General features: G+C 42.1%; 1 protein-coding gene across 1 annotated transcript in view; it reads left to right on the top strand.

Annotated features, from left to right (window-relative positions):
• GADL1 (glutamate decarboxylase like 1) overlaps positions 1–15,584 on the top strand; it is a 158,741-nt gene that overhangs the window by 76,387 nt on the left and 66,770 nt on the right. Inside the window, exon 12 of the mRNA XM_017521671.2 lies at positions 11,161–11,360. Within this exon, the coding sequence (XP_017377160.1) occupies positions 11,161–11,360 (200 nt within the window). The remainder of the gene's footprint in view (positions 1–11,160; positions 11,361–15,584) is intronic.

Genomic DNA, 15,584 nt, shown 5'->3' with positions numbered 1-15,584 from the left:
CGACATGTAACATTCTCTTTGGGTTACATGGAAAAAAACCCTTTTTCACTTGTATTTACACACAAATAAAACTCTTGTAATGGGCACTAACAGCCAAAAATAAGTCAGATAGTCACCCTGGTTTGTGTTATCAGAAACACTCAAAACTTGAGACGTCTCTAGTCCTAACCTGAATGTAACGTTGATTGAAATGTCTAGAAGATCAGGATTTATCAGTGTGAGATCAAGACCCATCAATGCAGTGGTTTTTAATCCTGGCTGCACCCTGCATCACCTGGGAAACATTTTAAACAGTAACATTGCCCTTCACACTGAAAATTGTTTTTTGGCTTGGAGTAGGAACCCTGAAATGGTATTTTTTTTTGGTGGGGGCGGGGAGGGGGGGAGAGATGATTCTAATGTTATCCAGGGTTAAGAACCACTGTACTAATTAGTCTTCAGTTACACAGTCAATTGTAAGTCACAGCAGCTTTCTTTAATGTACAGACTGAAATAGAAAAAAAATCAGTATGCACTCCATATGTTAATAATGTATACTGTTCCATGAAACTTTGTTTCATGTGTAGTAGGGTGGATACTACGTCACTATTTAAACATTTCTTACTGCGAGTTGTAGTCAGTTTGAAAAACACTGTTTTAGATTATCTTTGAGAAGTTGTGCTGATTGATGCCTAGGGAAAATCGAAAAATCTCCATCTGTCCTGAGAGAAGCCCGATTGTACTATTTTTAAATGCTTGTAGGGCATGCAGAGGTATTGCCAAGTGATCTCTCTGCACTATCAAATGTTTCTTATCTATTTATAGAGGCACTTACACATTCTCTAAGAAACCGAGTCCAACTTTCCTCTCTTGTAGGCAGCGTTATGATTTAAAATTATTAAGTTCCATTTCTAAAAATATCTTTTCGTTCAGTCTCCTCATTTTCTTAAGCAGCTCATTCTAACCCTTAGGGGTATTTAAGGAAGATTTACATTCTGGGAAAAAAATATCTCAGATCTTGCACTAAAGTAGGCGAGCAGTTCTCTGAAAATCCCTAACGGGTCTACAAGCGCTTAAAGCTTTCTGGAATCTTCCAGGAGGTTTTCTGGAAGGGAAAAGGGAGTCTTGATCTCAACATTAAGTGCTCAGAGTATTCCAGAAGTCAGTGGTTTTTACAGATGATATCAAACGGCTCCAGTGTCTGTGACGTCTCTGCAGTTCATAGCTGGGAACGTGTCACTGTCAAGAAGGCTGGTATGTTCCAGCCCCGCCCTTGTAGCATGCAGGGGCGGGACTTCCCTCCCCCTCCCACTTTCATTTTGCGTGGAAGGCTGCTATTTTCTCCTCCCATTTTGCTGTGAAACTACTGTGGGTGACTGGGAGTAGCAGCAGCTAGGGTGACAAACGAGAAGGCGAGCCAGAGGAGGGTGCCGCCAAAAGGACAGGGGGCTTGCAGGAGGGACCTGGGAGTACCGCCCACTGCGCATGCGCACCCTTTCCTGCTCTTCTGCCTTGAGCTGGGCACAGGGCTGTAGGATCTCTGATAACTTGTAAAGTAACATACACAGGGGGAAAGTGAGGATTTTGAACCACCACAAAAAACTTCAAATGCATTAAGGAAAGAAGCAACTGACCTCATGCTGTTGAAAATTAAGTTGCCTTACAAAGCTATCAACCAAAGGGCCAAAGGTAGGGCCAATCGCTTTCTCTGTCTATATCTGTCTGTATATATCATATAAAACGCTTCTTTCATAGCATCATGAACTTGAAATGCTGTTTTCTCAAAGAATGTATTTTCACAGGTAACTGAAGTTAAAAGCATTATGTCAATTAACTGAAACATGAGGAAATCACATTTTGTTGGAAACCTAGCACACAGCACCCAGAAACTTTCTGGAAACAGCTCGAATCGGGCAAACCATCGAGCCAGTTTGTCAAGAGGGCCGATAGCACAGCAGTTTTCAAGAAGCTGGATCAAAATAAACTTGAGGACAGGAGACGTCAAAATGGCATAACAAGCTCAAATATATCACTATGGCAGGAGAGAACACACTGTTCACCAGAACAAATTCAATCACAAGCACCTTATGTATTAGCAAACTTCGTTACTTAGCTTACGAACTTCAGAGTATGAGAAAATGTTAGAGCAAGGTTGCCGTCTCCTTCTCTCACATTCCTCAAATTTGATTAGCACAAAAAATAAGTATATAGCCCCACGCAATATGCATTCTTGCAGTTTTCTGCAATTGTTTGAGGATTAAGTGTATTTAAAAAACTCATTTTTCTTTATACTTGTAATAGATCCAAGTAATATAAAAATATAAACTCAAATGAAAGTTTTCTACAATCCCACCACTGAAAATAAGCTATTAAACCAGCAAAAAATATCAGCAATCGTCTATATAAATCATCTTCCAGGAAGTACAAGCAATCGGGGGAAGGAGGGAAGTGAAAATTGGAGGACTAATTGAAGATTTGAGCAGAGACTGATCTGTAGGTGATTGGAGAATGCTTGAATGGAATTGGAAAGATAGTTGAGTATCAAAAATGATTCAGAACTGGCAACAGAAGCAAACCTTTATATCATGATTTGAGCCTCCCACAGACATCGAAACATCCAATGGAGAACAATGTGTCCGCAATTAGGCTTTCAGATTGCACAGGAAAAGGCAGATAGGAATTCAGATTTGGTGGCAAATTAAAAACTGATCCCCCCCCCCAAAAAAAAAAACCACTCACTTTTCCGCAAGCTGTATGCAAACCAGATGATTTTAAGTATTCTATACTGACAGAATGAAAAAGCTACAGAATGAACTAAATAAATCCAAGAGATAACGACATGCCATAGCAAACAATGAAATATGTCTATTTAAAAACATCAGAAATGAAAGATTATCTACTTTGGATTATAGGTGAACATAGAGAGCAAAATGCAGAAATATTGTGAGTAGAGACCAGGAAAGGAGTCCTGGCTAAAGGTGAAGGCAAATTTCCAATTCTAAGTGACTATCTTACAGCAGACTGTGTGAAGTGCACACTCCACCATCATTCAGTAACTGTGCATGAGACTACGAGAGGTTACACAGAACAGACACAGGAGAGTGAGGTTTCAAATGATTTTGAGGACCTGCTTTTATTCTTACCATAGGACTTGTAACATGTTGTATGCATTTGAAAGCCAGAAAGACGGAACATTTGTAACACTGAGGGAAAAAACAAAGGCAAAAGTAGGTGGACTTGCATTTACAGGAAGGAAGAGTTCTTTTCCTACTTTCCAACTTCATACAGCAGCATATATTTAGACAAAAAAGGCAAAACTCAAAAGTGGTGTGCTAATTTAAGAGTCTGTATGTTAGATGACATCCAAATAGTCTGCTCACTTCCACAAGCTCATGTCAATTATGTCAAAAGCTCATGTCAAAAGCATTATGTCAATTAACTGAAACATGAGGAAATCACATTTTGTTGGAAACCTAGCACACAGCACCCAGAAACTTTCTGGAAACAGCTTGAATCGGGCAAACCATCGAGCCAGTTTGTCAAGAGGGCCGATAGCACAGCAGTTTGAGAAGCTGGATCAAAAATAAACTTGAAGACAGGAGACGTCAAAATGGCAGAAACCATTTAAACAGATGCCTTGTACTGACCTGTACGTTAGCACTTGAAATCTCACCTTTGAATGCTTGCTTTGGGGGATGGAGTCCCGCTCTGTCACCCAGGCCAGAGTGCAGTAATGCTATCTCAGCTCACTGCAACCTCTTCATCCTGGGTTCAAGCTATTCGCCTACCTCAGTCTCCCGAGTAGGTGGGATTACAGGCACGCGTCACCACACCTGGCTATTTTTCTATTTTTTTTGAGTAGAGGCAGGGTTTTCACCCTGTTGATCAGGTTGGTCTCGAACTCCAGACCTCAAGTGATCTACCTGCTCTGGCCTCAAGTGCTGGGATTACAGGCAGGGGCCATCACACCAGACCCGTTCATCCTTTCTCTCCTTTCCCACCTCTTTGCCCTGTCCTCCTCTTGCTCCTTTTCCCATCCTCTTCCCTGTCCTCCCCCCCTTCTTCCGTCTCAGACCATTCATGGCCCAACCTAACACACTGACCTTCTACATGGTTCAGTCTGATCTGCTTCCTTTTGGGAAAAACACTGACTTTTTTTTTTGTCCTGGGGAGGGGGTGGTGATGGGGGGGGTGGGGGTGTTAAGGATGATGTCTTTGTTGCCCAGGCTGGAGTACGGTGGTATGATCTCGGCTCACTGTAACCTCCATATCCTGGGTTCAAATGATTCTTCTGCCTTAGCCTCCTGAGTAGCTGGGACTCCAGGTACATGCCACCTTACCCAACCGATTTTTGTATTTTTAATAGAGATGGGGTTTTGCCATGATCGTCAGGCTGGTCTCGAACTCCGGACCTCAAGTGATCCACCCGTCTCAGCCTCCCAGAGTGCTAGGATTACAGGTGTGAGCCACCACGTCCAGTCAACACATCCATTGTCCTCTGCTTACTCTTCCTTCCATCCCACACTAACTACTCAGGAGTTAATTTTTCCCCCTTTAGGGAATCTGGAGAAAATGGAACAAGTTACACCTGGCCACTTGATGGCTTCTTAGCTCTCAGTCCACCTAGCGTATGCCCTGGGTCATTCTAATTTTATGTGATGGCGGCTTTGGGGTCTTCCATTTAAACTACACAGACTTGTAGATGTTGTGGCTCTTGACAAGGGCCATCAAATATAGGAGCTTAATTAAGTCAGGATCAGCTTCATTTGAAGGATGTAGACCATGGATAACTCTTCCTGTTGCTTTAAAACTTCTTGTAATATGCTCTGTCAGCTCGGCCTACTTCTATACTGTATAACTGACAAATACATCCCATTAAAAAGGAAGGCGGGTGAGGGTTGTAATATGTTCATTTCATAGACAGTGAGGAAGTCTAGAGCCGATATTCTGTTCTGCAGCTTGCCTGGGGAAATAAACCAAAGGAAGACTAGGTAGTGACAGCCGGAAGGGTCAGGGTACTGCAATATACAGAAGAGGAGGAATGGTGGGTAAGATTTTTGGCTTAAGACTAAAGAGTATTCCCAGTTAACATTAGTTCCTTAGATTTTCATAATATGTATGGTGAGAACAAGTAACAGCATTTTCATTAGGCCAATGAGAAAAATGAAGCCCAAGATATGAAGTGACAGGCTTTGAACTCTGACATCAAGTGACTAGATCAAAAGCAGAATTCACATCTGCTGATTCTCACTTTATTCTGCCAGATCATTAATGAAGTTTAAGTTATATCTGTAGGAGCCTGGGAAGATTCCATCACTAATCACTGTGGCATTTAAGATGCTTTGGTGACTTGGCTCCCTCTGGTTTCTAGCCCGAACTCTCCAGCTATACCCCACCCTTAGTCAGCTCCAGTGTACTTAGTTCTGCCCTCTTGTCTGTCCAGCTGCTCCTCACTTTTCAGCTCAGCTTCTGAAAAGCCACCTCTCTCATCTCCAAGGTGGTGAAGATGATCCTTTGTGCTGTCACGCCTTGTTTTTTCTACTTTAGCACTGGACAGTAGTGGCCTGTTTTTTCCTGCTCCTATTCCCATCTGAAATGTCTCAGGGATGGTGACTGTTATTCACCATGACATCTCCAGTGCTTAGCAGATTTCATATTAAGGTACCCAAATACTTGTTCAATAAAGAACGCCAGTATCAGATGGTATCATTTTAAAATTTCACTTTTACATTCTAGATTACAACCAAGTCGTCATTTGCAACCAAAATTTGATTTTGCACATTATGCCCACAAATATTAGCCCAGATACTTAACACCTTCATGAGCTTGTATACCCAGGCTCCTGGTATGAGTCCTTGTTGTATAATAGGTCCTCAATATAATTTTGAAGTGATTAATATGTTTTCTAAGTCATTTAGACAATTTCTTGCATGTAAATATGACATAGGACAGATCATAGGAAGGGCCATAAAGAGGTTTTGGTAGCTTTTCTTTGGTGGCTGAAAAACGTGATTGCAAGGAGGAAATAGAGGTTTTTGTGGTGTACAGCAAGGATCCCCACCCACCAGGCCACAGACCTATACTGGTTCATGGCCTGTAACTGGGTCACACAGCAGGATGCGAGTGGTAGGTAAGCGGGCGTTACTGCCCGAGCTCCGCCCCCTGTAAGATCAGCTGTGACATTAGATTCTCATAGGAGTACAAACCGTATTGTCAACTGTGCATAAGAGGGACCTAGGTCACGGGCTCCTTATGATACTCTAACGCCCGATTTGAAGTGGAAGAGTTTCATCCTGAAACCATCTCCCCGACAGCATACCCCACACATCTGTGGAAAAATTGTCTCCCATGAGCACTGGTCCCTGGTGCCAAAAAGGCTGGGGACTGCTGGGGTACAGAATCCTGACTTGGTAGACCCACGTGGTCAGTGACTGAAAGGACGTCTCTTCAGATCAGATTTCAGAATCTGATCTGGCCTGTGGAAATCAAAGACGGCTTGGCTCATCCTGGTCAGGAGAATATGCAACCTATGGATTCATTATGTCTTTTGGATAATATTGCTAGGTTCACAAGTATTCATAAAGATCTCAAAATGCTTTATAAACAGGGTATTACCAGTGGTAAGACCACAAGTCATATTTATAGGGAAAAAAAAGTTTGGAACGGGATCTTATTTTGTCCTCTAGCTCAGAGTGCTTTCTATTGCCATTTTCCTTTTCACCAACCTCTCCAAAACCCTTAATGCATATTTATGGGGCACCCTCTTTCATGTGTATTTAAGTGCCCACTGTTGATAAAATCAAGAATAGAGTTCTGGATCCGAATCTAAGCAGCTTTGGTTTGAAACCTAGCCCTATCACCTAGTAGCTACATAACTTGCTGTGCTGCAAAATATACAATGGAGTTGACCAACAGAATTTCTCATTGGGTTGTGAGATTTAAATGAGTTATTAAAGTTTCTAGAAGATATTAAGAGCTAATAAATGTTAGTCCTGATCATTATCGTTATGTGCTAGGTTAGGTGTTGTGAATGCAAAGAAGGAAAGTAAAAGTTGTGGTTTCTGTATTCATGTAGCATGCTTGCCATTTGCCTGTTTCTCCTTACTGTATTAATCCAATCCATTCATTCCTTTCTTCTGCTTTGCTCTGCAAAAGGGCCCGACTCCTAAAAGCCCCGTTTTTAAGGCTCCTTTACCCATTGGCTGCTAGGCTTGGTCACAAAAAGGTTAAGATATTGAGGTTGGGAGGCCAAGAGTCTCTGTCTACGTGGGTATTAAAACCAGAACCAGACAGTAAAGTAGAAACACTTTATTCAGGAACTACTGCAATGAGGAAGACGGACCTCAGTATAACTGGGCTCACTTCTGAACACAGCATGGACAAGTAGGGATTCCTAGCCAAGGGGCAGGTTGGGAGTCAGTGGGTGGAAAATGACTAAGAAAACATTAGGAATAAAAGGAGGATACAGGTTAGACATCAAGATTCTTGAAGGCAGGCTAGAATAATCAGGTAACAAGTATGAAGAATGAAGAATTTGGTCAGATAAAGGATGATGAGATATTGGGGTGGGGGATTCTTTCCCAACTATCAAGATTCTTGCTACAATGGGTTGATGCATTTATAGCAAGATAAATTTCAAGGTGGAGACTTAGAGGACTCAGAGGACACTAAGCAAATAGTAGTCAAAAAAAAGAATCTTTGTTACTAGCATCACCAGAAGTTGTCCATTTCCTGTATCCAAACAGAGCCTCTCTCCATGCTCAGATTTCATTTGGAAACTTTGGTTTTCAGGCTTCCTACCAGCTTTGTGTATAGAGTTAGGCCAATACAGAATGCAATAGAACAAGATGCAAGGACATATTCCCGAAAATGGATATTATTTAGTACTAGATTCAGCTGTGCCTGGAGATTACATATAACTAGTTTTAAAATACACAAGCCCATAAAAATACTCCCTTTTGCTTAAGTTTCTTTCACTTGCCACTGTATGAAAGTCCTAATACAATGTCTGCTAGTCCTTGAGAACAATTTGAGTTAATATAAAGCAATTTTCACTGGATCCTTGTCTCCGAAAGCCATACAAATATTTATTGTCCTGCTAGGATTCAGATTGTGAAGATGAGCAAGATAAATATGGTGCTTCTCTTTGATTGCATAATAACTAAATTTCCCCCCATCCCCCCACAAAGTTTTACCATATTCTAAAATGTTCTCTGGAGGTCTGAGCATCTTCTTCGTTGTCCTAAAATTGAAGGACACCTGATCCATTTTAATACAAGGACAGAAACTAAAATGCAAAGTGAAAACTTTGGGAGGAAAATTTTCGATAAAGTAAATCCAAAGCTTCCAGCTGTTCTTTAGGAAACCTTCCTGAGGCAGAATTCTTTAGTGCAATAAATTTAACTGTGCCACTACTGCAGGACAATTGTTCATTCTGCTTTTTGCTTTCTGGGTTCTCTGGTTCTCCACTTGCTTATGATACAATTTGACAATGGATGAGCCTCCTCTCCCTTTCAATCACTACCATAGGCCCCTAAAACTTGCTCAAGAAATGTCCAAAGTTCATGTGCTTTGGAGATGTTTAATCTTTCATGGTTGGTGACAGTAAATTTATAATCATAATGCAAGTGTGTGTGCGCGCGCGCGGCTGTGTTGTGAATATGTGCACATGATTTGTTCAAGTACATGCAGTGGCCTTTTAGTGTTATAATAGATGGTCACACTAGTTGCTATGGAAACAACCAAATTTCCTGACTTTTGAGGGCAGGAAGATGCAGTAGTGGCAACTGTGACCAGATATTGATAATAAAATCTAAGACTTAAAAGTAAGGGATTTTCTATTTTACGTTCAGGTCAGAGCAATCTGCTCTTTCCCCGTACCAAGAATATCCATCGGGGCTGGGCACAGTGGCTCATGTCTGTAACCCCAGCACTTTGGGAAGCTGACGCGGGTGGATCTTGAGGTCAGGAGTTCACCATCTCTACTAAAATACAAAAAATTAGCCCAGTGTGGTGGTACGCACCTATAGTCCCGGCTACTCAGGAGGCTGAGGCAGGGAAATCACTTGAACCTGGAAGGCAGAGGTTGCAGTGAGCCGAGATTGCGTCACTGCACTCCAACCTGGTGATGGAACAAGACTCCATCTCCCTCCACCCAAAAAAGAAGAATACCCATCGTAACCAGGCTGAAGGCATACTAGTATTCCTTTTGTGATTATTCTAGAGACGGGGTTCTCGCTTTGTTGTGCAGGCTGGCAAGCGGTGGTGTGCTCACTGCAGCCTCAACCTCATAGGCTCAACTGACCCTCCCACTTCAGCTTCCCAAATATCTGGAACCCCCAGCCATGTACCACCACGCCCAAGCTACTTTTTATGTTTGTAGAGATGGGGTCTTACTATATGTATCTCCCAGGCTTGTATCAAACTGCTGGCCTCAAGTGATCCTCTCGCCTCGGCCCCACAAAGCGTTGGGATTACAGGTGTGCGCCACAGTGCCCAGCCTGATCATTGCTTCATACTCAGTTTATTATGGATACTGGATGAGGGGATATAGTAATTCTTGGTTACATTTGGTATTTTTTATGTAGTATGAAATCATGCTTTTTCACAACGGAACATATTTAGATCCAGGCTAATATCTACACAAGACAATGTTGCTTAAACTAAGACAGCAAACTTATGCTTTCATTTGAAATGTGATACCTTGAGATTTTCATTCAACTAGCTAGCACAAGCTGTTGAGTCAAATGAAGCACATTTAATACATTCTCTGATCAGAAGGGAACATTTTCTAGAACCCCCGTCTACTGGGAAGCTTTCTCGTAGCTTCCTGTACAGCACTAGTTTTGCATTGTTAAAGTTTGGAAAATGCACCAAATGAGAAGCTCGTCTATTTGTGTTTATTCGATTCATTCCACATGTCAGGGCATTGGGAGTGGAGTCATTGTCTTGATACTTAATGAGAGTGCTCTGTGCCCAGCAGTGTTAAGCTGCATGGATATGGCGATGGATAGGGAATGATTCCTGCTCCCAAGAACCTGTTTAACCACACAAGGAGAATATATGTAGTGACTGCTCATTGCACGGGGAAAGCACAGGAGCAAGGTCAAGAAAGCAGCTAAATACCGAAGTTATTCTTTTGAGCCCAATGAGATAGGCAGAGGAAGGTGAAAGGGAAGAAAAAGTTAGGATGGGACCTGATGGGAGGGCAGACCTAGGAAAGAATGCAGATGTTTAGTGGCAGTAAACTTGACAGCTTATAGACTGCATATATTCTTTGGAAAGTGTCAAGTATCCTAAAATAGATTCAAGCAAATGGTCTAAGACAAGACATAGATGAGACATGATGTTGTGGTTCAGGGAAATTGAGTATATCAGGCCCACTGAGGAGCACAGGATCTAGTATTTTCTGGATACGAAGATGCTTTGGGAGTTGTCAGGGCTGTGAATGATCGATTGGGCAATCTTGGCTTTTGTAGACACTAGATGACACTGAGGACAACGGCTTCAACTTTGACGATTTGAGGTCAAAGGTCCTGTAATTGTGATAAACAGTAAATTATCACCTACTTCTTAAGGGTAACAAGTCAGTAAACGCAAACGGAATTTTGTTGCAAATGAAACCAACAGGAGACAAACACAAAAGACCTTGTAGGATTACAGCTGATATTTTGAGGTAGTGAAAACTTGTTGGGAATTGTTTACTTCTTCCGTAGCTCTTTTTCCCTGGGGTTTTATCCCCGGGTTATGTCAGATCTAGGCTTTTCAAATGGATATGAAAAAGAGGGTCTTAAAACCTAATTATTTTGCTTATGAAATTGTGTAACATATAAATGTGTCTTTTTTGGCCAATGGAAAGATTTGAGTTATACAGTTTTATTCATACTGAAAAGCTGGCCCACCGAGATATCAGTGATAACATGGTCTTCTCAGCTTCTCAATACTCAGTAAAACTGCAAAAATGGATTTTGGCATTGTCAACTCTGAGGTTTCCTTTGATAACACTATGGGCACTGTGTATCTCAAAGTCAATGTACACTGTATCTGATGTAAGACAGTCAAAGTGACATGTACATTTAGCACAGGTAGAATATATACATGGTGTGCATGTGTTTTGCTTTTAAAAATCAAGTGTTTTCTGGAGTTGAACAGTCTTGTAATCTTTTTCTTCTTTTTCAAAAGGATCTTCTTAAAAAGTGCTACTCTGCCAAGGCATCTTACCTCTTCCAGCAGGATAAATTCTACGATGTAAGCTATGACACAGGAGACAAGTCTATCCAATGCAGCAGAAGACCAGATGCATTCAAGTTCTGGATGACCTGGAAGGCCCTGGGTACATTAGGCCTTGAAGAAAGAGTTAATCGTGCTCTGGCTTTATCTAGGTACTGGCCCCTGTGTGCACGTTTGTGTCTATAATAGAATAAGGAAAGTAACACTTGCGATGTGTTGCAAGCGCATCTTTTGTGTATTAGGCGAAATAAAGAATGCACATTTTCTCAGTACTATGTGTTAGGAATCAGAGTAGTCCTACCACCTCCCTCCAAGATCCCAGTCTACTGAGAGAAAAATGACCCTCCTTTTTGGCAAGGTGAGGTATAGTCTCTATGACCACTGGGAGGGCTCTCTAGTGTGTTCTTGAGGGGCACTGGCAGAGGTTCCAAGGAGGACGTGACTTTCAACTGAGACCTAAAGAGGTGGTGGTATCATATTTGGCTGTGTCCCCACCCAAATCTCATCTTGAATTGTTCTTCCATAATTCCTATGTGTTGTCGGAGGGACCTGGTGAGAGGTAGTTTGAATTCTGGGGGCAGTTTCTGCCATGCTGCTCTGTGATTAGTAAGTCTCACAAGATCCGATGGTTTTGTCAGGGGTTTCCGCCTTTGCCATTTTCCTCATTTTCTCTTGCCACTACCATACAAGTGTCTTTCACGTCTCACCATGATCCTGAGGCCTCCCCAGCCATGGAGAACTGTAAGTCCAATTCAAACCAGTCTCGGATATATGTGTTAGCATGAAATATATCAGCAGCATGAAAATGGACCAGTACAGTCAATTAGTACCAGTAAGATGGGGTGCTGCTGAAAAAAGCCTAAGAGGCAGAGGTTGGAACAGTTTAGAGGGCTCAGAAGACAACAAAATGTGGCAAAGTTTGGAACCACCTAGAGACTTGAATGACTGACAAAAAAGCCAATAGTGGTATGAACAATCAGGTCCAGGCTGAGGTGGTCTCCGATGGAGATGAGAAACTTGTTGGAAACTGGAACAAAGGGGCCTCTTGTTACGTTTTAGTAAAGCGCCTGCTGGCATTCTGCCCCTATCCTAGAGATTTGTGGAACTTTGAACTTGAGAGATTTAGGGTATTTTAAGAAATTAAGTGGCAAAGCAGTCAAAAGGTGATTTGGGTGCTATTAGAAGCATTATTTTAAAAGGGAAACAGCATCAAAGTTCAGAAAATTTGCAGCCTGATGCAGTTGAAAGGAAAACCCAGTTTTTAAGAAATTCAAGCAGGCTGCAGAAATTTGCACAAGTAACAAGGAGCTGAGTAATCCTCGAGACCATGGGGGAAAATGTCTCCAGCGCATGTCACGGGTCTTCATGGCAGCCCCTCCCAACACAGACCAGAAGCTTAGGAGGAAAAATGATTTCATGTGCTGAGGCCCAGGGTCCCATGTGGTGTGCACGCTACCGACTTGGTGCCGAGCCTCAGCTGCTCCAGCCATTGCTAAAAGGGGCCACGGTACATACAGCTCAGCCCATGGTTTTAGTGGGTACAAACCCAAAACCTTGGCAGCTTCCATGTGGTGTTGAGCCTGTGGGAGCACAGAAGTCAAGAATTGAGGTTTGGGAACCTCCACCTAGGTTTTAGAAGATGTATGGAAACACCCAGATGCCCAGGCAAAATTTTACTGCAGGGGCAGGGCCTTCATGGAGAACCTCTGCTAGGGCAGTGCAGAAAGAAACTATGGGGTCGGATCCCCCACACAATGTACCTAACTTGGGTACTGCCTAGTGGAGCTGTGAAAAGAGTCAATGTCTTCCAGACCCCAGAAAGGGAAATCCACACACAGCTTACACTGTGCTCCTGGAAAAGCTGCAGACTCAGCAGCAGCCAATGAAAGCAGCTGGGAGGGAGGGGCTGTACCCTGCAAAGCCACAGGGTGGAGCGGCCCAGGACTATGAAGAGGTAGGTTCCCATCAGCATGACCTGGATGTGACACATGGAGTCAAATGATCATTTTGGAGCCTTAGAACTTGACTGCCCTGCTGGAATTCAGACTTGTGTGGGCCTGGTAACCCCTTTGTTTTGGCTGATTTCTCCCGTTTTGAATGGCTGTATTTACCCAGTAAAGAGGTTTAGAGGGAGCCCCTCTAAATGATATGGTTTGGCTGTGTCCTCTTCTCAAATCTCACCTTGCATCATACTCCCATAATTCCCATGCGTTGTGGGAGGGACCTGGTGGGAGACAATTTCAATCATGGCGGTTTCCCCCATACTGCCGTCATGGTGGAGTGTAAGTCTCCTGAGCTTTGATGGTTTTATCAGAGGTTTCTGCTTCTACATCTTATTTTTCTCTTGCTGCTGCCATGTAAGAAGTGCTTTCCCCTCCACCATGATTCTAAGGCCTACCCCAGCCATGTGGAACTGTAATTTCAATTAAGCCTTTCTCTTCCTAGTCTCGGGTATGTGTAAGCAGCATAATAGACCACAGAAGGGGAGAAGAATGACCCAGGTGAAAGGAGCAGCAGGCCCAAATCTGATGTGAGGTGACAAAAGCCTGGATGTGACATTAAGGACATGAAAAGCAGATCTGAGTTGTGGTAACAAGTCTTAAAGGAAAAGGCAGTGTGGAAGCACCATGTTTACCTGTCTGGTAGTAATATCAGAAACGAAACTGGTCACACGTTCAAGGGCATTAGAAAGCTTGAGATGTCGGTGCCAAACCTTGCTACTTGAATAGGACTGAACTACTAAACTTAGCTTGGTGGTAGACAGGCCATAGCCAAATTTAGTTTTAAGTGTGTTTTGTTGGGCTTATACCGCTTCGGGTTAAGCTTCATGGTGTTAAACATTCCAACATTTAAATATTCAAATGCTTTTTCAAGAAAAAATTTCTTGAAAACCTACATTTTTTGCTTATCTCAAAAGCTTAGAATGCTCTCAATCTCACAGTAACAATTAGCTGAACGTGGTGCCCGACTGTGTGGAGAAACAGTTGCTATCACTTCTTACAGTTAAAAAACCCAATCTAGCCTAATAGCATAGAGGTACAGACAACCTGGATTCAAGACCTAAGTCCTGTCTGACTCTGCCAAGTTTTAGTGTCTCTGCACCTCAGTTTCATCCCAGGAAAATAGCACATATCTGGAGCAGTTAAAGAGTCAAGTAACTGATAACATGTAAGACCCTTGGATCAATGCCTGGCATGTCCTATATGCTATTTAAGTCTTATTTATGTAGAGCTTGGCCAGTTTAGACTTTGAACTCTGGCGTGGATCGTCTTTCCTTACTTCCTGCTAACGTTTCCGTGGAAAATCATGAGGGACCTTCTTAGAGATTTATAGCAATTTCTTCTTTCTATGCTGGAAGTGGTATGTGTATTCTGAGCAACAAGCTGTCTGCAAACTAATGTCTTAAAACAATTGTTTTCCCCACGGAGGTCTAAATGTTGGCTAACAGTGCCAATTCCTTTTATAGAATGTCTTCTGAGCCTAGATGAGGAAGGTACCTTTGTTAGAGGTAGGGTTAAAGTACTTCTATTAGAAGTGGGGAGATAACCCAGCCGTGAAAAGACAGTCTATGGTCTACCATAAAATTTATAGCTGCCCACTGAATTAGAAGTCCAAGAAGTTACGTTTTTGTGGATTTCCTTGCACTATTTACATGGGGTAGAGTCTGCATTATTTTGTCTAAGCTTTGAAATAATCCAATGGGGGGTGTCTTGAAATAAGGTTATAAATATTTTATGATTGTATTTATAATAAAGTTAACATTCATCTCAGGGTAGAATTGAGTTTACAATCTAAGAATGCTTTCTAATTTTTGTGGAGAAATCACAGGAGGATAAATGTTAACATTTCAAATTCAATTCAACAAGCACTTATTGTTTGTAAATGTTTGTCAAGTTGAATTAACATTTTAGTGAGCACTGGTGCAGACTGCGACCTATATTTAAATATTTGAAAAATAATCCCTCCTTTCCTGCTGTTACTCATACTTTTTTTTCGCCTTAACTTTCCACTCTTGATATCCAACAGTTTCTTCCTGGGGTGGGCAAAAGTCTGCCTCCAATGCCAAGAAAAAGGGCAAAGCACTTTGAGGCATGCAATTTGCTATGAATGTGAAGTTACAAACCTGGGGAGAGTTTCTCTAGAAATTAGCTTAGCAACAGAAGAGCTACATTTTTATGATTTTTCAAGTTACCGATTTGTAGTTCTGCTTTTTAGCAATGGCAGAATATTCGCTTAATTCTGGGGTCTCTTCTGTTTGCTTAAGCCTAGATGCAGTGGTACGATGTACACTTTGGCTCTCAGAAGGAAAATAAAGTCCCAGTTTGTACTGTCTGCCAGTTTTCATGGTGTATTTCTGGCATGGTAAATTGTAAGCC

Source organism: Cebus imitator, unplaced genomic scaffold (assembly GCF_001604975.1).
Source record: "Cebus imitator isolate Cc_AM_T3 unplaced genomic scaffold, Cebus_imitator-1.0 Scaffold21, whole genome shotgun sequence".
NCBI classification, from domain to species: domain Eukaryota; kingdom Metazoa; phylum Chordata; class Mammalia; order Primates; family Cebidae; genus Cebus; species Cebus imitator.
Note: the sequence above shows the minus strand (reverse complement) of the source record. Positions and strands in the feature narration are given on the sequence as shown.